The 23862-nt window shown below is 31.8% G+C and overlaps 1 protein-coding gene across 5 annotated transcripts in view; it reads right to left on the reverse strand.

Moving 5' to 3' along the window:
- LOC142336391 (glycine receptor subunit alpha-2-like) overlaps positions 1-23862 on the reverse strand; it is a 96207-nt gene that overhangs the window by 28366 nt on the left and 43979 nt on the right. For all 5 annotated transcript variants that reach the window (XM_075385186.1, XM_075385189.1, XM_075385188.1 and 2 more), the window contains 3 exons: positions 8896-9073; positions 8090-8236; positions 5376-5513 (listed from right to left, as the gene is read on the reverse strand). In XM_075385186.1, the coding sequence (XP_075241301.1) occupies positions 5376-5513; positions 8090-8236; positions 8896-9073 (463 nt within the window). The remainder of the gene's footprint in view (positions 1-5375; positions 5514-8089; positions 8237-8895; positions 9074-23862) is intronic.

Here is a 23862-nt window from a genome sequence, read left to right on the forward strand (position 1 = left end):
GCAAAAAATAGCAATAGTTCAAACTTTCGTAAAAAAAAATTGCAAAAAGCTTGATATGAATAGACAAAATTGATTTTCTATGGTCACATTTCATGAAGTAAAAAAATTGCTGCTAGACACCTTTGTCTCTTTTCATAAGCGAATAAAATTTTTAATATATTCATGGAGATTTGATAAATGGGAATACTACTATGGCCTGTGAGTTTATTTGCGGCTTCATTTCTCTAGTTAATTAAGTTACCTCTTCCAGAACTCTAGCACTAGGAAAAGTTGGTTGTAAGGCGTATCTCTGAGATAAAATCCATAAACAAATATTGCATTCCCCTGGTTTTTCATAAAGTAATAAGCAAAATCATGACTATGAAATATAATTATCAGATACTTATCAAAATTATCAGACGGAGTTGATTACTTAACCAGGAAATCTAACCAACTATTGTTCCCCAAATTAACACAACCTCTAGGAGTCACTTTGAACTTCGCTCATAAGCAACAAACAAGGAGGCTCGGCAATGTGCGTCTGCACATAGTGTTCCGACCCGCTTATCCGCAATTTTCGCTTAATTGTCTACCAAATGAGGAAGAGATAGAAAACTTTTTTAAAAAAATCTCACATACTGATAAAAAATGTTCTATGAATAAAAATTGCTTCCCACTCAAATCACTTAGAAAGGTTAATAATGCTATATTGGTGGCCGGTGGGACATATGATTATTAAGACTACGAGACAAGACAAAAAACAAACAGCAACAACAAACATTTACATCCAAAACTCAATGTCTATTTTTCGAAATTAAAGTACATAATAACAAAGTCAAAGTAGCGTCAAATAAAACCTAAAGTAAATAAACTGGTTTGTACTCAACTTGGGACCAGTCCTTGATGAGACGCGGTAACAAGTAGACAAAAAAGAACAAAAATTGCAAGGTTAAACAAAATACGCTTAAGATTTTTTTGAAAACAAATAATGTTAAATAATGAAAACCGTTAGATATCTTTTAAAACTTTAAATAGGTTTATGCTGTTTTATACCTCAATATGAAGACATTGAGACCGGTCATTATCTAGAATATGTTACACGTCGATAAAAACCGAAGAATAATTCACTCGAGAAACAACAATTCCATTAATTTTTGATAAAGAAGCCCGATTTCAAGAAAACCGACGAAAATTAGAAATATATTCTGTAAAAAAATAGGATATAATCAATTGCGCGTTCTTTGAACACGAATAATGAGATATGTGACCTCTTAAAATTGAGACTATGCATCAAATTTTAAAAAGTTGACAATTTTTTTTTCGGAAATAATTAATTTCAAATACATAAAAACATTGGCTGTCAACTGGAATGGTTAAATAAGTTCGTTTATATCGCAAAAATCACCGAGTTCTACCATCATTCAGAATATTCCATAAGTCTACAAAAAAAACGATGCAACGAGAAAACTCAAAAATTAAATTAATTTTTCGCAAACAACCTACCTGTAGAAGCCGTTAGAACAATAAGCAAAGAACAAAAAAACATAAGATATGTTCAATTGTGTCTTTCCTCATGGGCGACAAAGTGATATGCGAACTGTAAGTTATGAGACCAGATAAAAAGTAGACAAAAAAGAACAGCGACGTGCAAATTTAACAAATGTGTCTATATATATTTTAAAACATCTGCTTCCCAAGTCATGAAAAACTTAACTACCCACTGAAATAAGGCACAGGTAGATCTTTTTTTCCATAGAAAGCACATATGACCTGCAATTGTCTAGAAATTATCATATGATTACAAAAAGAACGACAAAAAACAAAATAAGAAAAATTAAATTGAGCCTTTGCGAAAAATCGGTATCGAAGCCGTTGAAGCAATGAGCAAAGCAATAAAAACATTTGTGATGTTCAGGTGTGTATATATTAGAGACCGCCAATTTGACAATTGGACTATGATTAATGAGACTAGGTAGCAACAAGGCAAAAATAAAGAAAAGTGAAAACAAAAAAGTACGTCTAAATACTTTTTGAAACGTTTAATTTCAAAGTCATGAAAAACTTCAGATATCAACAAAGTCAGTAAAATTGTTTTTTCTGCATCCGTAGGAGGCCTTTAAGATCTAAAATTAATCAGGAAATATTTTACGTCTTCAAAAAGAATGACAAATAAGGACAAAGACTAATAATTCCATTAAACTCTGTAAGAAGACGGTGTCGAATCAGTTTAAACCATAATCTGTTCACTAAAAAAGCATGAGTTCGTGAGTGTTTTAAATATCGATAATGAGATATCTGACCTGTAAATAATGTGACAAGACAAAAAAAGAACGTAAAAAACGGTAAATTATCAAAAATTAAAAAAAAAGTGAAAATGCTTATCATCTAAGCGGAAAACCATTACTTAAAACGTTGAACAGGATAATTTATTTTTATTCCCTTGAAATTATGCAATTTATCAGTAATGACCCTCTTCTCAAAATTGACCAAAAGAACACACCGAAGTCGCGAAGCTGAATAATCCAGTGTTTACTTTGAAAATTTGCTATTTTTCTTTAAACTCCTTAGGAAGCCAACATGACCTGTCATTAGTACGTTTTGATTTGAATTTTTCTTTTCTATAACAAACCTACAAAGAGCAAAAAGTGCAAAACTAAATAAAAAATCAACTGTTTGCAACCCCAATTGTTTTTGGGCTTTCAAAAAACAGCGATTGTACCAAACTAGAATTGCTATTGCTGTTTGTCCATTGGAAAGATCTAATGGTTCCAAATATTATGAAGAAGGGTAATTTGACTTTAAAAATCAATATAGCAAAATTAAAAAATGTGGTTTGCATAATTATCGAGTTAAATTATCAAAGAATGCACAAGTAAAGCTTTCCCTCTTTGGAGCTAACAAAAATTATGTCGGCAGTTCTTAGGTGTGTCAAATCGGCCAATTTAAACAATGTGGACTAAAAATCTTATGTTGTTCCGTTTTTGACGGAAAAAAGGCAAAATGTTGAATTGTTTCGCAACAATTTTAGCCCAAAATTAGATCAATGAGTTCAACAACACTTTTGTGTTGTTAGAGGTTAACACATAAATACTCCTTTTACAAATTGTAACATATTTTTCTGGCCAAATTGGTTAAAAAATTGCATTTAAAAAAATACGGAAAATGTTAACAATAACAACGAAATTCTGTCAAGTGTTCACAAAAAATTATACCTCGATAACTCCGTGGAAAAAAGGAAATCCAGAAAAAGCTTTTTACTTATAAACTTCACTTTGCGCGGGCTTTCTAATAATACCACTCACAAACCTCTACGACAATTATATCGATCGGCCAAAATTGATGGAACAAAAAAAAGCGTTTGAATTAATAGTTCCTCCCCCACTAAAGTGTGTTAGAACAAATATACATTACGAAGTTGTTGGTAACACGTAAAATTTTTCTTTGAACACAATTTTTACAGAACAAACAAATATTAGTAGCAAATTTGATTCTTAGTTTTGCAGAAAAATTGCGAAAAATGATCAATTGGATAGAATACATCATCGTGATTATTGTGATCCTCTAGACGTTTGAACTGAGCAAAGTTAAGAAGAACAGAGCTGACCTGTTTAAACAATTTTCTATTTTCTAGAACGCCGAGATTTGTTATCAGAGCTAAAATTCTCCTTGGCTCGTATATAAAAAAGGGGTCCATGAATTTTGTGCATAACGTTTGGAAATTGAAAATCTTTTCAAAATTATAGCGTTTTGAATCATTATGCAAATAACTATTGAAAAATATTTCTTTTCCATATCTTAAAAATTTAAATTCTAACAATTGTATCTCGTAAACAAAACGCCTTCTAACCACAATTTTGGTTTTGCAAATCTATTTAGTAGATGGGAGTTTTTTCACTTATTAATACAAAATTAAAGATATTTCTACTTCAGCTGACGTAAACATTTCTCCTTCAGCTGATGAAGAATCAAATTTCATTTAAAAATCCCCTTATGCAATTCAACAAACTGAACTACAAACAAACAGTTGCACAATTTTTTTTTCTGAAAATGGCAAATTCATTCAAATGGTGCTGATCAAGATTTGGGAACGAGTATGACTGACGCTATGAAAATTATTGAATGAAATTAATTAAAATGTAGTTTGCTGGTAATCAACCCGATGTCTTTCAATAGGTGATAAAAATTTTCGTTCAATAGCAACCCTGGAGAATACATTTGTCGCAATCACAATGACGGAATACACTACCAAAGAATTGTCCACTAAAATTGACAGTTCAATTAATTTTGTATCCCAAAAATAAAATAAGGGCTAAGTTAACAACAAATTAATGCTACTACTTTCAGAAGTTTATGAAACACGATATTTTTATAAAAACACATGGTACTAAATGATATTTCAGATTGTTGATAAAAAAACCGGAACTGGTAATTTTTGCTAATCATATTGGCTCCCAATTGGCAGGTCAGAGCAAAATTTCTCTGAACTCATATTCTCCAAAAACATCGAGTGATGTTTTCTCGTATATTTGGCTGCTTTTTAATAATATTTAATTAAATTCTTTTTGAAAATTTGAAAAGTTCTGCCGGTAAGAATTTTTCTCTGAAAGCACGATTCCTTGCTCTATCAAATGTTTTAGTCACGTGGCAAACTTTACCGTCCCAATCAACTTATCTATTTGTTCTCTGAAGCAATGAAATCGGCACAGACTGCAGAAGTTGCAATGAAATTGAAGTTGAATACTTGTGCTGGATGTCAAAAATACTAAAACAGTATCATTTTGTTCTACAATATTATCTACTGATTCCGTTAGTTCTCTGTTTCAAGTGGATCACATTTTATAAACTGGAGTCACATATGCTTTTTAATGATATCTGTAAAAAACGCTGTTCCTAATACATTTCGTTAATAGCCAACTGTAAATGTGTTCCAATAGTAATTTTTACTACACTTGAAAGACCATGCAGGAAGTAACTCAGGACCCGATGTTTTTTTATTTAAGAACTTAATGTGACAGTAAAAATTTTAGAAAATTAACACACATTTTTGCACAGTTGTAGCAATTGGCCCAGAATCAATCACGATCTTGGGAAACTATACTCAACGTCGCAATGGACACATTTTTTCATGCTAGGATTTATAGTTCGACTTATGAAAAGACCATACTCTACAGAAAAATCGTATGAAAAGACGGTGCTCAAACCAAATTGACCATGAAAAGAAAATAGCGAGAACCTATTGTCATCTGGACTTTAGCTCGACACAATTTTTTGCTGCTGGATTTTAGCTCGACCCAAAATTTGATGCTCGACTTTAGGTTGACACAAATGCCGGGCTTCGACTGCATACATGCTTCAACTATATAAAAAAGTTGTGCAATTGTATAAGTGCTACTAACGTATGTTGGACCAGTATCTGACAGTAGTCGTTCTCGTTGCAATAGGATGTATCACGAATGTGGCAGTGTCCTCCGAGTCCAAGATCTGAATGTCATTGTTTTTCCACTGAATGTGCTGCTCACTGTCGTCATATTCGTCTAAATCACAGATATTACACACAGATAACTTCCAAGTTTGTCATGAAACGTTACCTTACGATATGCTACAAGATTTTTTAAGCTTAAATGCGGTTATTTTAATTGCTTAAATTGAAAATAAAATCTTAGAGCAAAAAATCTTTATGTCTCCTCGTCAATGTGGAGCCAATGTGCCCACAGCATACACCACTTTAGTCAAAATAATAATTTCATTAAACGTTTAAATTCTTCAACTATTTTTCGGTTAGGCATCATAGCTATTTCGTTCAGAGCTTGTTATCGATGTGATAATTCTTAAGTATATTTTGCCGCCTAAATGTTGTAAACTTGATTTCGTAGGCAACTTTGAATCATAATCATCAAAATAAAGGCTAAACAAAGGTGCACGTGGCAAACAAAAGAAGTGATTAATTAAAGAATTTGAAACAAGGATCATTTTTGAACAAACGAAACCCAAAGAACTGAAGAACGAAAGACGACAATGCCACTCCCCAACCAGGAACAAGACGGCCATTGTCAGAGCTGACAAGTTTTTCGTGCCATTATCTCCAAATTTAAATTTGAACAGACAATAATATTCATATTGCCTAATAAGAAGCGATTCCTCGACGAAAGCTGTTTACTTTTTTTAGCCAAAATGATATGATTTATTGTTTTATTGGAAGTAAAAGCGTATTATATTGCCAGTTTCATTGCCTGTTGCCGTTGACTAACAGACAAAAAAATCAAATTCGCTTCCAGAGACGCGTAAAATTTTGTAAAATTGGTGTAAAATTGAAGAACATTTTTTTCAGAAAAAGTTTTCTCAAAAAAATTCGAATGGTGCGCTATTGTATGAATTGAATAATGAAAGTTTTTTTCTCCTTGATCTTATTTGTTGGTGATTTTTTCCCTTCTATTAGTATGCTTGGTATGTTCTATTTTTTCTACCCTCTCAATTAGTTTCTACAAAAAAGTCCTTTATGCTGGTGTAAAAATTTGAATAAACTTATATAACATTTTATTTGAAAAGCATAATTGTTAATTTGAATGAACATTATAGTCTCTTAAAATTTTTGTGAATTTCTAGCTTCTGACCGTTTTTTTGTTTTCTTGAGGTCTGACAACAAAAATTGGTTAATGAGAGAACAATTAGGTTCTCCAGGGAGTCATAAATGAAAGTTCCTAGTCTTTTTAGTTTTCTATTGGACCTGTAGGTTAGTCTCATTAAAAAAGTTCTACGGTGAAAATTTTTAATGAAAGAAAGTGAAAATTTGACAACGACACTGGATACTTTTTTTGTAGAAAACATTGGACTTTTGAGCTTTAATCGTGTTTCTTTTTTGTGTCTTGCTTCACATTGCCTACAACAATGGTTCTCATAAGATTACTGATGAAACCATGTCGTCTGAGTGGTTTTTTTCTAGCTGCAATTTCCGACAACAAAACTTTTTTTTAAAGTTACTGATTTTTCGAATCTTGATCTCAATTGCTGTAATATATTTTCCTTGTTCAATTGTCACTTCCTTTCTAATTGAAATTAATGACGGACTTTAAACTGCAGATAAGTGTTTCAAAAAGAGGCTATAATTAAATTTTAACGTTGACACAATCGATTATCAAAATTTTGAGTATCCGAATAGTCCGTTTTGTGTCCGGTTCGTCATAGTTTTTCTATGCTCAGTATTTGCAGATTTACTGCTTTGCTGCTAATTAGTGTGTATTTGTTCAATATAATACAACTGGTTCTGATAAATTTCAGAACATATCGTCAAGAGGTTTCTATCATCTTTCCTGTTATCATTTCCTGTTTCATTTGGGTTTCTTGCCTCATAAAAATTGCCAAAAAATGGTCGAAAAAGGGGTATTAGCTTCATCATTCTTTGCAATTTTTCGGAACCCTTTTTTCAGGACCTATGAGACTTCAAAGAGTAACTCCTCCGCTGAAATCTAACCCTCTGACGATGATTTCTTGTCCATAACGTCATTTTTTGTCGCTTACTGTTTGAGTTTTCGGCCGATCGATTGACAATTTTTTCCTAACTCCAAGTTTCTTAAAACCTAACTCGAACCTAACTCCAACCTAACTCGAACCTAACTCCAAGTGCGTTTCAGTACTGGGTCAGTATAAATGCAATTCCTCGTCATTACTGAATCGTAGACTGATTCATGTCACCTTTTTGACTTGTCAGACTTGATCGTTCAGTCTGATTTTACAATGGTCAGACTTGGCCCATGTGCACAAATAAAGTTCCGTATGGGGATCAAACCCACAATCGCCTGTTCACTAGAAGTTCGTTCTCTTTCCTGCACCACCATGACTGCTGAAATTATGTCTTTTGCGCCGTTATTATACGCTTAAAAGAAGCAAAATTCAAGCGAGAAAGCGAGCAAAATATATTACATGGGAGACTTGCATTTACAATTGCCCAGTACTGATTTACACTTGGAGTTCGGTACGGGAGTTTAATTAAATCGGTGCTTCTTCTTTGTGCCCGATTTCGTTCTCGATCAATCAGCAGAGAAATTTAGTGGACAGGTGAACTATTGGACAATTTTGCCATATTAACGGATGCAAAAAATGTGTATCTACTAACAGCTAGAGAAGCATATGGAGCACTGTTGTGAGTCGAGAGGGAAGAATGAGAGATCGAGAGGACATCTGGTGTCAAGGAGGACCCTTCTAGACTGCATCACTGTCCCATTCACATAGACGCGCGTGAACTGACTCCTAGACACCTCATCTGTAGCAAACAAGAACCTCATCATATCAGTCTTATGATATTTTAAATTCAAATTGATCATTTTGATATCCGAATTACTCTGGTTGACGAAAATACAAAGATCATGATAATCATATGATGTCATATTTAACTCCTATTAATCATATATGGGTCATAAATAGTTTCCTAAAGCGTAGTAAATATCTTTGCCTCGAATGATATCCTGTTCATCGTATAAGGATCAGATACGATGTCACAGTAAGTATTCAGAAATATAGATGAATTCCTAGGAATCAGACAACGAAAATACACAGGAAAAGCGTATGATATGTGTGACATCATGCCTGTTAGATGAGTCTAAGCAGGCGCAACTACTCTGAAAATTGTCATGCGATGGATTCAAACCAGCATCTCATACTAGCACGCGGAGTGTGCTAATCATTATCCAACTGGTCTTAAGCTCTCGAACTTGGGTGAACTCTCGTCTTATAACCCGTTCACATTGAACAAATGTTAGCCTGAGAAAGGGAGCAGATTGAAAAAATACGTTTGCTGCCCCCAATATCTACTAAAAAAGGAATAAAGCATATATATTTTAATCTCTTCTAAGAAAGCTGTAGAACTAAGCAAAATTGATAGCATATCTGTGATCTCGACCACGTAAATGAAACAAAACAAACTTGGGGTGCTTTCGTCCAGAGCGTCTTTGAAGTATATGTTGGGTTTCCACAAACTGGCAGCCTCAGACCCAGCCAGACTGACGAATCCACGGTTGACTTGCTTGTTCTCTACTAAGGTGGACAGGTTCAATCTCTTGTCCTCCCAGGACACTCGGAAAAACAGGTCCGTGTTCATGGTCTGAAACGACACAATTCAGCCCAAATAACGGCTTTTGATTGCAACTTTCCTGTTGTCTTTAACGTGTTTTCCTGAAGTTTTAAATGTTCACAAATAATAATGTTCTAACCCCGCTTATCTTCATTTTTGGTTTCATTGTCCACCAAATGAGGAAGAGATAGAAAACTTTCAAAAACTCAAATATTATTCAAAAATAATCGGTGTATAAATTAAAAAATTGCTTCCAACTCTTAGTAAAGAAATTAATGCCATATTAGTGGGCGATGAAAACTACCATTATTGAGACTACGAGACAAGGCAATCAAAAAATCAAATAGCAGCATCAAGCATTTACATCCAATACTCAATGTCTTTTCTTGGAAAAAAAACATAATAACGAAGACAAAATAGTGTCAAATAAAACCTAAACTAATCAAACTAATTTTTCACCTCACTAGAAAAAACATGTCTAATCCTCGATGGGACTCGATAACAGGAAGACAGAAAAAACGAAAACGGCAAAACAAAATACGTGTTTTTTTAAACAAGTAATTTAAAATAATGATAAATATTAGATATCAAATGAAATATTTAAATAGGATTATGTTCGTTCATACCTCCAAAACGAACAACTTGAACTGGCCTTGCTATTTTGGTTTTTCCATTATGAACAAGTTATTCTCCCGGGTATTGTGGAGGCGGATAAATTAGCAAAAAACCTGCAAAGTTATAAATGAAGAACACTCTCAAAGGATCCTCAAGTAAAACCAGTTTTTTTAGAGTTTCTAGGTATGTTTTTTTGGTTTGTTAAACCATCAATTTTTAAACAAAAGGGACTAAGGGAGCTTATTTCATGCCCTTTTTTATGAAAAAAGGCCGAATTGCAAAAAATTCAGCATAAATTTTAGCCAAAAATTGGATAATACAGGTTGACAACACTCTTCTTTTTTAAAAGTAAAACCAACAACAATAGCGATATTAGAAAAAAAAATTCCTAAAGCTACGCCAAATGTGAACAAAAACAACAAAAATTAATCAGATGTTCGCAGAAGTTCAAAACTCTATAAGTCTGTGGAAAAAACAAAAATATAAAATTTTTATAGTTATATATTCTACGCTGGACAGGCTTTCTAATGATACCACTCACAACTCTCTATAATTAATATAGATTGGCCAAAGTTGACTGAAAAAAGCCCGTTTTAGTATATAGTCCCCCCTGAAGTGAACCGGAACAATTAAATTTACAATGCTTGAGCAGTATTAAAATCTCAATCAGTGAAAATTCGTTCACGTTTGTATTTTTTTCGTACAAAATTTTTTTACACTAAATTTAATTGCAAATCTGAGGTGGTCTTGTTTGTAAATATTTTGACCAATCAGATTGACATTGACACATTTACTCACATTCTAACAAGAAACTGCGAGCATGGAAACATTTCATGGAGAATACACTATATTCCAAGAGCACTTTTTTACATCATGCAATGAATTTAAAATATAAATGCACCGTGAAAACTAAAAACTGTTGCATTGATAGGTAGATGTTGACCAACTGGTTTATATTTCTACATTACGACGCAGAGGTATACCCAAATCGTCATGGGCAGATATGCTCGATGCGTGTATCTCGTGTTCGTTTTTACTATGTTAAAACATTGAAAATGGAACAATATTGCGGAAAATAGCTACTTAAGCAGAAACCGGCAAAATGGAAAGGAAATTAGCATCCCGTGTTCGCAAGTGTCCTAATCCTAGCCGCGAAATAAAGTACAAACTTTATAACCTATTTTTCGCACGGCTTGTATCACGCATCTGCTCCATTTTCACACGCAATGTAGCTCGATTTCGCATATAATCCGCAATTAAGCCTAACTTAATTACTACTTATTTAATTAAGCCCAACTTATTACTATTAGTAGTACTTTATTACTACTTTATTACTACTTATAGTACTTTTAGACTACTTCTTACTACTTATTAGTACTATTTATTACTACTTATTAAAATCGGCCAGCCCCACATTGATATAAAAAGCCTTTGATAAGCGAGGGTTTTTTTCGGAAAAAAATCTGTTTTTGTGGTTGCATGTATTTCAAGCACTTTAAAGTTTTGAAAGCTTCAATTAAATCTAAATTAAAGTGCTTATTGCATGCTCAAAATGCGGGCGAATAATAGATACCTAAATTGAGCGGAAACGTGCTACAAGACTTGTAACCTACTTTTCGTTACGAATGTTTTTTCATTTCGCAAAATTCGCGGAACCCCTTTTGCGAAAAGTAAGATACAAGGGATTTCTCCTAATTTCGTTCATTGTACGTATCTTATTTTTGAGCCAATTTTACTAAGGTGGAAATTTTGTGGTATATCTCTGCGTCGTAATGCATGCATAGATGAAAATCGTTTTTCCGCAAGATGAAAACACAGAGTTCTCAACAGAAACAGTTTACAATTCATGTGACAAAAAGTTAATTCTTTGCTTAAAATTCATTAAAACACTCACGTGCACATTTTAAAAGTCTGAAGTGCCAGAGGTGTCATTTTAAAACGTGCGCATTTCGTGTTTTAAGCATGATTACGTGACTCTGCAGAAGTCACTTCGAAATTCTGACTTAATATCTCGAACCCCATTGCAGTTCTCGATAAACGCCAGAAATTCTCAACAACTTCAAGCAGAGTTACGTAACTATTACGTAATTTGACGTCATACTATTCCAAAAATTCATGTTCGATATATGATTTGCATTTAGCTGCACATAACATCATCAAGCTCAAAGGAACATAAAAAAGTCGGTTAAAAACTAAAACATCAGCTTTAGTTATCACTCAATTAAATTCACAGGTAATCAGATGATAGTTTTCTGAAAACCTTTCGAATCATTAACTCCTTCCCCTTTGAAAACGTAATTAACATACTGGTTAGTGGAAGATATTTATAATTGTTCCGACCCACTTCAGTGGGGGAGGAACTATATACTTAAACTTTTATTGTTCAGTCAATTTTGGCCGGTCCATATATTCACCGTAGAGGGTATCATTAGAAAGCCCAACCAGCGTAGACTATATAATCAAAAGGATTCTTTAATTTTCTTTCCAAAGAGTTATCGTGGTTTAAGGTTTTGTAAACATTTGAATGATTTTAATTCTTGTTGGTCAAGTTTTCCGTAGCTAACGCAATTTTTGCTAAATTTGCCAAAAAGTGTGTAACAATTGAAAAAGATTGTGTTGTTGGTTTACCTCTGAAAACCAAAAGAGTGTTGTTGAACTGTTTGATCCAATTTTTGGCTAAAATTTTTCCTAAATTTCAAAATCCGCCTTTTTTCATCAAAAATGGTATGTAATAAACATCTCTAGTTCCTTTGTCTACACTCCTGAAAACTGCTGACACGATCTTTCTTTAATCCAAAGAAAAATAGTTTAAGTTGTGTATCCCATCAGAGTGTTCCTGAATTAAAATTTTACTCTGTAATTTTTCCTAAATTAAACCGATGATTATCCAAAATGCAACAATTATTTCTGATATACTGACTTTTTGTCATATTATCCATGCTCCATAATTTTTAGATCATTTGTGTGTTCCTGAGAGACGAGCACTAATAGCAAGGATAGCTTTGGTATAATCGTTGTTTCTTAAAGTCCAAAAAAAACTCTGATTTTAATCAGTCGACAGTTTTTTTAAAAATCAATTTAGCATTTTTTTGCTTTTTGTTACGTTAATTACAGAGAAAACAATTCGAGCCAAGGAATACTAATGATAAGTCCTATTGACTTCATATGGAGTTCCAAGGAATTCTATCTACTTTTTTGGTCGATAAATTATAGTCGTTTTCACTTTCAAAATACATATTTTTAAAATAAGCGATAGATTTTTTTAAAGCCGTCGTGTTGCTTAACTTAAGCAAGAATAGGTCTGATGTCGCAATTGAAATGAATTGAAATTTAATTTGTTATGCTGTTTGACGTTTTACATAACGGTTTTTTCTACTTCGATACTGCAAGTATTCACAAAAAAATTTGATTTTTGGAACCTTTGCCATCATTGAGGTTCTTTTCATTTTCTTTTCACATTACGGATGAGTCAGATATCACGTTTTTGTTATTTAAAAACACGGAACATTTCAACATATCAATTTTTAGCGATAGATTATGGTTTTATCTGCTTGAACACCGTATTCTAGCAGATTTTAATGAAATTTTTTAGTTTTCTTCGTTGTTAGTCGTTCTTCTGTAGTCAATTGACATATTTTAGTTGTAGGTCTTAGCAGTTTCCAATGGATTAATAGAGAACCTATACAACGATTTGAATCAATATCATAAAGTTTTTTTTACTTTGGAATCAATTGTTAAAAAAATACAGGCTTATTTTTAAAATTTGCAATTTGCTCTTCTTTTTGTTGATTGTTCTTTAGCCTTAAAGATTAGAGGTTGCTTATGGAAACATTGGCATTGATGAAAAGCAAAATTGAACATATTGAATGTTTCTAAGGTTCATCGGTCCTTGTATTTACTGCCTCGATACCGCTTTTTCGCAAACGAGGGTATTTAATTTTTAGTTTTTGTCTTTTTTGTCGTACGTTTTGAGGTCGAATGAAAACTTCAGGATAATTGCAGTTTTTACGAGATTGCCATGCATAAACAAAAGAATCTATATACTGATTTCAGTTGATGGCTAAAGTTTTTTCGTGGCTTCAAAATCATTTTTTTTTTCATGAAAAAATAGATATATATATTAAAGAAAAAAATACAATACGATGTTTTTTTTTCTACGGGTTACCTCGTCTCATTAACTACGGGAAACTTATCACATTTTTGGTTTTGACTAATTCATAATTGAATAAATCTAAGGTTTTTAGCGCGTTGTTTTGACGGCTTGGTCGACGGTTTTTCGCAAAATTTTTTTCAATGTTTTATTTTTATCTCCTTATCGTTTTTTTGAAGATGCATGACATTCTGAATAATGACAGATACCCGAATCTTTTGTATTTTCTATCATATTTTTCGCGGATTAGATTGCGGTTTATAAAGGCTTCACAGCCCTTCTCAGGCAAAAAATAACAGAATGTTTTTTCGTCCGAATTTGTCGTTTAATCTGTAGAAGTATAACTTATTCTGTATAATGACAGGTCTCAAAATGTTCATACTTTGGCATCAATTAAAGGGACCTATTGAAATCTATTTAGAGACTAGAATTTATATCTAATGGTTTTCATTATCAAAAATTATTGGTTTTCAAGAAAACATAAACGGATTTTTTTACTTCGACGTTTTTTGGTCCTTTTTTTGCTGCTCGTTACCGAGTCCCATGTTTTTTCTAGTGAAGATCAAACTAGTATGTTTAGTTTATAAGTTTTTCTTGACTCTTTTTTCAAAGAGTAGATTGAGTAGATTTTTCTAAAAAAAAATAGACATTGCGTATTTGACGTAAATATTTGTTGTTATTTGATTTTTTGTTTTCTTGTCTGCTAGTCTTAATAATGGCAGGTCTCATTGGCACACTAAGGTAGCATTATTTATTATAATATGTGATTTGAGTTCGAAACATTTTATTTGTTCATATAAACTTTTATATATCATAAAGAAAAACCCAGAACCTGACGAACTTATCGGAAGACCAAATACAGAAAATCTGCCAACACTTATCGTAAAAAAAGGATTGCCTGTGCGACGCCAATGTTTTCTCGTTCTGATTTTTTGGACAAAAGTAGAATTTTATCTCGACGCACGCATTCCAAGTTATCGAGAAGCAAGGCGAGCATTTAGCTTCGAGAGTGTCAGCTTTCAATTTGGAGATTCTTGCAAACAGATTTTTTCGAGAACGTCAGTAAAACTGAATTTATATATTTATATATTTTTCAACTTTCTCGTTTCGTTCTTTCTAAACTGCGACGAGAATTTTGTGATTTATTAAAAGAAAATGCTCAATTTTCGTTCTTGATAAGCTAAACAAATCTAAATTGAGTTACCTGATAAATTACTCAGAACCACTTTTCGCTCCGACACACTATACTGGGACAGGAACTATAAGCTCAACTGGACTTATTGTTCATTCAATATTCGCTGATCAAAATATTCAACGTACAGGGTTGTGAGTAGTATCGTTAGAAAACTTGTCAAGCGCAGAAATGTAAACTAAAAAATATGTTTTCGATTTTCGATCGAAATATTTTTTCGAGTTACGGAAAATAAAAACTTTGTGATTGTTAGCCTACTTCCGTTTTTTGTTCACATTTTGCGTTTTTTTGCTAAAAATTTGATCAATTTTTATCTAAAATTGTGATAAATTTATTGCGGATTTTCGCTTAATTAAACCAAAATTTGTTTTATTCATATTAGCATTATTCATATTTGATATTTTACGGCCAAAAAATTTCTCCGTAAAGGTTTGAGAACAATTGCGTATTGCATTTTTAAATAGCCCTGCTGCCATAGCAAGGCCTGTTTTGGTCTCGACGTTGAATATTGCAATTGAAAACAATTCGGATAGTATTTTGTGGCTGCCCTTACGAAAACATTTTGCAATTTCTTGATCCCAATTACAGACAAGTCTGTTTTCAATCAAAAATACAGTTGATAACAGGTTCCAAAAACTCCAATGAATAAAGATTGCTTTTTAAATGAATATTATGGTTTTAAAGGCTCCGACAAATTGCTTTCGAAAACATTCAATGAATTCTTGTATTCTTGATTTTTGCTATAAATTGATTTTCTTTTGTAGTCTTATGACTGAGTCTAATTAATCCAATGCCCAATACGGTATGGAAGGAGATTTCAAAGAAACTATCTAATGCTTTCAGTTGAGTAATGGTCTATCCAAAATTGATCAATTAATTTTGATAAACTGACTTTTTGATTAATTCGCTATCTTGGCAACATTTGGAATTTTTGCTTCCAAGGAAAAGCAACAAGAGCAAGACCAGTTTTAGTTCAGTTGTTGATTTTTAAAATTGAAAAATTATTCGGATTGTAACGGCACGTTGTATTTTTTTGGAAACAATTGCACATTTTTTCTATTTTTTAAGGTTTGTTTGAGAACAGAAAGATTTCAACTCAATTAGTGACAAATTAAATTTACGTGCAAAAGAAGCCCCATGAGGTTACACGCTAATTTTAGCGGAGAACGCATAATTTTTTTGCTTCAAAATTGTTTGCGTAAACTTGTTTGTGAAAATTTGGAGTTCTGCCTGTATTTATTGTTTAATTGTAGTCGTTTGAATTAATCTCAATAAAGTCATGCGCTATTGGTTTCCTAAGCATAAACAAGTTAATCTATTCACCATTTTTTAAAGAGCGTGGTTGTCACTTCTTACCACTTTATTTTTGCCGCTTTCAATCTCAATTCAGCCAAAGTACAGCGTGGTCTCAGTGAGGAAAGAAACTGCCTTCTTTTTAAAGTGAATTCTAATGTAGTTATCCTTGTTTTTTTTAATTTAAATAAGCGTTTTTGGAGTTGAAACTACGAGTTTCCATAACTTTTTAAATACTTTTTGACTGTTTCCAATTTTTGCAGTTGTCTTCTTTTGTTTTAACCAACCATTACATTGATGGCACATTATCGGCCAGTCTCTTATCACAGTAACGACATTGGAAGAAGGCGCAATTGATTAGATTCAATATTTTGTGATTCAAAATTTTTGTAATATTTTGTGATATTTAGGCTTCGAAACCATTTCCGCGCAAATTTGAAATGGCTTTTTTGTTGTCATTAGACGTTTTTGATAATGGCAGGTCTCAATGCTTCCAATGAAGGTGTGAATGAAGCCAATGAATGATTTCAGTTGATAGCTAAGGGCTTTCAGGATTTTGAAATTAATTGTTTTTTAAAGTAAAAGCCTTTTCTAAGATATCCCGGTTTTCTTTTTTATCTACTTGTGAATTCTGTGCGTCTCTGGTAAAATGCAAGTAACTTGTTTTAATTAGATTTTTACCTAATGCTAGTTCGATTTTTTATTATTATTATTTTTAAAAATATAGACAATGTGTTTCGGTCGTAAGTAATGCAAGTTGTTTATCATTTTGTTGTTTGTCTTGTCTCATTCTCTACTTAATGGCAGATATTGTCTGCTCTCTAATGTTTTATTGTTAATTTATGTAGTGGTTTAAGCCTCCTTGTTACCATGTATACATATTTGTCCTCAAATTGTAATTAAATCGTGTTTGTATTTGTTAGCGGAAGGTTATAATGAAGCAGTTTGCTATCTTTATCAGGGTTTTTCAATTAAATGCTTCGATTTATTGCAGCTTTTAATAATTAAAAGGGTCCCATTGTAAATAAAAATTAAGGCATTTTTTGTTGTAATAAAAAAAAGAGTGTAAACTGAACTTTTTATCTGATTTATCTACAGCACTGCTTTGAAAGGAACTTTTGTACTTCTTAAATAATTGTAAAATTAAGTTGAAATTGTTCTCAAAAATACATTGCTTTTGAAAAAATGCAACTGTTTTTGCCTATATAATGCCAACAAATTATTTAATAAAATGCCGCTTGATTTTTTTTGGATAATAGCAAAGAAAAAGGATGTCACAAGTTTGATTTTGTTATGCAACAAAAATTTTGTTGTGTTGCAGATAAAGTAATGCCCTATCGAAAAAACGATTGGACAAAATGAATTGGACAAAGTTTTTCAGGAACCAACATTTGATCTCACAAAATCAATATTTACTCTAAATGGTAGATTCCTGTTGGCAGTTTCACAAGATGGGTTGAAAAAAGTAAACTTCCGGAAAAACTCTTTCCAATCCTATTGAAACTATTCAATTCAAAGGTCCAAAAACACTTTTTCAGTGAACTTCAAATCTAATAGTTTCAATGAAAATGGTTAATATCATAGGCAGTGCTCAACGGCTGCTCATAAAGATAACTTCATAAATGATTACCTTAAATGTGAATCAAATATGCTGGATTAGATTAGTTAGTAGAGTTAAGTTTTTAAAAAGTTACACTTTGATTTGTTTGCATGCAATTAGAATTTTTTCTTGCCGTTCTTATAATTCAAAAAATAATTTCTACAAATTTTATTTTCTCCCTTAAAATTTTACAAAAAAAAAATAATTTTATTAAATTTTTTTTTAAAATGCAAAAAATTGTGCATTATTTACTAAATAGCATTTTAAGTCATGTGTTACTAGATTTTTCTAACGAACTTAGAGAACTAGAACCAAAGGGTAAGAACGTGTTGAATTTCAATTCAAATTGAAGTTAAGAGTACGTTTTTGCATATTAGTGAAAGAAAACTTCTCTTCTTAAAAATATACAGGAGTTGAAATAAATTGAATGCCTTTGTCTCCGATAGAGAAACAGACCTTTATCTGTGGCGGTTTGATGCAAGTGTCAAAAGATAGATTTCTTAGTTTCAATGAAAAAACTTCGACTTAAAGAAGCAAAAACTTAATTTTTTTGTCATAAAATTAATGTCCCATAGGACACTAAGTAGGACAAAAAATTTGATTTTCACTTCTTTAAGTCTACGTTCAACCTTTCATATTAAGCTCTCTCCTTCGAAGTTTTAGTGGTCGATAACATCGTACCCTGGGTTCCCTATTAGAGAAGCGTGGTAAGCAAGGTGTCTTCAAATACTTATCAGTTGAGTTCTAGCTAAAAAATTATTGAAAACGGTTTTGGTGTTTTTGCCTATATACTGCCAACAAATTATTTTAAAAAAGCCGCTTGATTTTTTTTGATAATAGCAAAGAAAAAGGATGTCACAAGTTTAATTTTGTTATGCACCAAAAATTTTGTTGTGTTGCAGATAAAGTCAGGCCTTATCGAAAAAACGATTGGACAAAGCGTGGTAAGCAAGATGTCTTCAAATACTTATCAGTTGAGTTCTAGCTAAAAAAATAATTGAAAACGATTTTAGTGGAGCTGCTTCAATTTGGTAATGGCTGGTATACTATTGTGAACTTATGAACTTAAATTATAATTCCTTAAAAATTTTTGTTACCACGAAAATTTTTTGTTTAATTCTCGAAATCAATTTTCAGTATACAAAAACCGTGAAGACATTTTCATCAATAAAATTAAACCCGGAAAAATTGTGTGAACACGGAAAAATTATGTGAACTAACGATTACATATCATGATTTTTAGTTTTAGAGCTAAATTTTTAGGTCATTCGGCAAGTCGAAAGTTATTCAGAAGCAGTTTTTCACCTCATAATTTTTGCAGTTATAGTATATATTTTGCTTAATACTATTCAGCGATCGGAACTAAAACCTACTTCCATAAATTACAGGCCAGATAACCCGCGTTGAGATACACGACAAAGCGACGCAAGAAACGTCGTTTCTCGTGTTTATTTTAAGAATTCATTGGTTTTTTATATAAGAGGTGCCAATTATAGCCGATAAAATTGTACCCTGGGTTCTCTATTAGAGTAGCGTTGTAAGCAATGTGTCTTCAAATACTTATCAGTTGAGTTCTAGCTAAAAAATTATTGAAAACGGTTTTGGTGTTTTTGCCTATATACTGCCAACAAATTATTTTAAAAAAAGCCGCTTGATTTTTTTTTGATAATAGCAAAGAAAAAGGATGTCACAAGTTTAATTTTGTTATGCAACAAAAATTTTGTTGTGTCGCAGATAAAGTCACGCCCTATCGAAAAAACGATTCGACAAAATGAAAAGTTTTTCAGGAACCAAATTTGATCTCTCAAAATCAATATTTAGTCTAAATGGTAAATTCCTGTTGGCATAAAATCCAATAGTTTCATTAAAAATGGTTAATATCATAGGCAGTGCTCAACAGCTGCTCATAAAAATAGTTTCATAAATGATTACCTTAAAAGTGAATCAAATATGCTGGATTAGATTAGTTAGTAGAGTAAAGTTTTTAAAAAGTTAAACTTTGATTTGTTTGCATGAATTTAGATTTTTTTTCTGCTGTTCTTATAATTCAAAAAATAATTTCTACAGATTTTATTTTCTCCCTTAAAATTTTGTAAAAAAAATTTTATATAACTTTTTTTTAAAAAATTGCAAAATATTGTGCATTTTTTACTAAATAGCTCTTTGAAATCAAGTGTTACTAGATTTTTCTAACGAATTTAGAGAACCAAAGGGTAAGAAAGTGTTGAATTTCAATTCAAACTGAAGTTAAGAGTACGTTTTTGCATATTAGTGAAAGAAAACTTCTCTTCTTAAAAATATACAGGAGTTGAAATAAATTGAATGACTTTGTCTCCGATAGGGAAACAGACCTTTATCTATGGCGGTTTGATGCAAGTGTCAAAAGATAGATTTCTTGGTTTCAATGAAAAAACTTTGACTTAAGGAAGCAAAAACTTAATTTTTTTGTCATAAAATTAATGTCCCATAGGACAGTAAGTAGGACAAAAAATTTGATTTTCACTTCTTTAAGTCTAGGTTCAATCTTTCAAATTAAGTTCTCTGCTTCGAAGTTTTTGGTGGGCGATAAAATCGTACCCTGGGTTCTCTATTAGAGTAGCGTGGTAAGCAAGGTGTCTTCAAATACTTATCAGTTGAGTTCTAGCTAAAAAGTTATTGAAAACGGTTTTGGTGGAGCTGCTTCAATTTGGTAATGGCTGGTATATTATTGTGAACTTATGAACTTAAATTATAATTCCTTAAAAATTTTTGTTACCACGAACATTTTTTGTTTAATTCTCGAATTCAATTTTCAGTGTACAAGAACATTGAAGACATTTTCATCAATGAAATTAAACCCGGAAAAATTGTGTGAACTAACGATTACATATCATGATTTTCAGTTTTAGAGCTAAATTTATAGGTCATTCGGCAAGTCGAAAGTTATTCAGAAGCAGTTTTTCACCTCATAATTTTTCCAGTTATAGTATATAATTTGCTTTATACTATTGAGCGATCGGAACTAAAACCTACTTCCATAAATTACAGGCCAGATAACCCGCGTTGAGATATACGACAAAACCGAGGCGAAAAACGTCGTTTTTCGTGTTTATTTTAAAAATTCATTGGTTTTTGATATAAGAGGTGCCATTTATAGCCGTTTTCGCCGTTTTTTGATAATTTTATTAAAAAGTGTCGATTGATGTTTTCTTTGCTGTTATCATCGCTTTTTTTTATGGAACTGTCGGTAACAGATGATGAGCTCCGTAGTCAATCAGTCTGTTCAACTTCCGCTGGAAGAATCCAGAAAAACTCCGGAAAAACTTTTTCCAATCCTATTGAAACGATTCATTTCAAAGGTCCAAAAACACTTTTTCAGTGAACTTCAAATCTAATAGTTTCAATGAAAATGGTTAATATCATAGGCAGTGCTCAACGGCTGCTCATAAAAAAAACTTCATAAATGATTACCTTAAATGTGAATCAAATATGCTGGATTAGATTAGTTAGTAGAGTTAGGTTTTTAAAAAGTTACACTTTGATTTGTTTGCATGCAATTAGAATTTTTTCTTGCTGTTCTTATAATTCAAAAAATAATTTCTACAAATTTTATTTTCTCCCTTAAAATTTTACAAAAAAAAATTTTATTAAATTTTTTTTTAAAAATGCAAAAAATTGTGCATTATTTACTAAATAGCATTTTACGTCATGTGTTACTAGATTTTTCTAACGAACTTAGAGAACTAGAACCAAAGGGTAAGAACGTGTTGAATTTCAATTCAAATTGAAGTTAAGAGTACGTTTTTGCATATTAGTGAAAGAAAACTTCTCTTCTTAAAAAAATACAGGAGTTGAAATAAATTGAACGCCTTTGTCTCCGATAGAGAAACAGACCTTTATCTGTGGCGGTTTGATGCAAGTGTCAAAAGATAGATTTCTTAGTTTCATTGAAAAAACTTCGACTTAAAGAAGCAAAAACTTAATTTTTTTGTCATAAAATTAATGTCCCATAGGACACTAAGTAGGACAAAAAATTTGATTTTCACTTCTTTAAGTCTACGTTCAACCTTTCAAATTAAGCTCTCTCCTTCGAAGTTTTAGTGGTCGATAACATCGTACCCTGGGTTCCCTATTAGAGAAGCGTGGTAAGCAAGGTGTCTTCAAATACTTATCAGTTGAGTTCTAGCTAAAAAATTATTGAAAACGGTTTTGGTGTTTTTGCCTATATACTGCCAACAAATTATTTTAAAAAAAGCCGCTTGATTTTTTTTGATAATAGCAAAGAAAAAGGATGTCACAAGTTTAATTTTGTTATGCAACAAAAATTTTGTTGTGTCGCAGATAAAGTCACGCCCTATCGAAAAAACGATTGGACAAAATGAAAAATTTTTCAGGAACCAAATTTGATCTCTCAAAATCAATATTTAGTCTAAATGGTAAATTCCTGTTGGCATAAAATCCAATAGTTTCATTAAAAATGGTTAATATCATAGGCAGTGCTCAACATCATAAAAATAATTTCATAAATGATTACCTTAAAAGTGAATCAAATATGCTGGATTAGATTAGTTAGTAGAATTAAGTTTTTAAAAGGTTAAACTTTGATTTGTTTGCATGAATTTAGATTTTTTTTCTGCTGTTCTTATAATTCAAAAAATAATTTCTACAGATTTTATTTTCTCCCTTAAAATTTTGTAAAAAAAATTTTATATAACTTTTTTTAAAAAAAATTGCAAAATATTGTGCATTTTTTACTAAATAGCTCTTTGAAATCAAGTGTTACTAGATTTTTCTAACGAATTTAGAGAACCAAAGGGTAAGAAAGTGTTGAATTTCAATTCAAACTGAAGTTAAGAGTACGTTTTTGCATATTAGTGAAAGAAAACTTCTCTTCTTAAAAATATACAGGAGTTGAAATAAATTGAATGACTTTGTCTCCGATAGGGAAACAGACCTTTATCTATGGCGGTTTGATGCAAGTGTCAAAAGATAGATTTCTTAGTTTCAATGAAAAAACTTTGACTTAAGGAAGCAAAAACTTAATTTTTTTGTCATAAAATTAATGTCCCATAGGACAGTAAGTAGGACAAAAAATTTGATTTTCACTTCTTTAAGTCTAGGTTCAATCTTTCAAATTAAGTTCTCTGCTTCGAAGTTTTTGGTGGGCGATAAAATCGTACCCTGGGTTCTCTATTAGAGTAGCGTGGTAAGCAAGGTGTCTTCAAATACTTATCAGTTGAGTTCTAGCTAAAAAGTTATTGAAAACGGTTTTGGTGGAGCTGCTTCAATTTGGTAATGGCTGGTATATTATTGTGAACTTATGAACTTAAATTATAATTCCTTAAAAATTTTTGTTACCACGAACATTTTTAGTTTAATTCTCGAAATCAATTTTCAGTGTACAAGAACATTAAAGACATTTTCATCAATGAAATTAAACTCGGAAAAATTGTGTGAACTAACGATTACATATCATGATTTTCAGTTTTAGAGCTAAATTTATAGGTCATTCGGCAAGTCGAAATTTATTCAGAAGCAGTTTTTCACCTCATAATTTTTCCAGTTATAGTATATAATTTGCTTTATACTATACAGCGATCGGAACTAAAACCTACTTCCATAAATTACAGGCCAGATAACCCGCGTTGAGATATACGACAAAACCGAGGCAAGAAACGTCGTTTCTCGTGTTTATTTTAAGAATTCATTGGTTTTTTATATAAGAGGTGCCAATTATAGCCGATAAAATTGTACCCTGGGTTCCCTATTAGAGTAGCGTTGTAAGCAATGTGTCTTCAAATACTTATCAAGCCACATTGATATATCAAAACGTCGTTTTTCGTGTTTATTTTAAAAATTCATTGGTTTTTGATATAAGAGGTGCCATTTATAGCCGTTTTCGCCGTTTTTTGATAATTTTATTAAAATGTGTCGATTGATGTTTTCTTTGCTGTTATCATCGCTTTTTTGTTGGAACTGTCGGTAACAGA

The sequence above is a fragment of the Convolutriloba macropyga genome, chromosome 3, assembly GCF_964194025.1.
Source record: "Convolutriloba macropyga chromosome 3, txConMacr16.3, whole genome shotgun sequence".
Classification (NCBI taxonomy): domain Eukaryota; kingdom Metazoa; phylum Xenacoelomorpha; order Acoela; family Convolutidae; genus Convolutriloba; species Convolutriloba macropyga.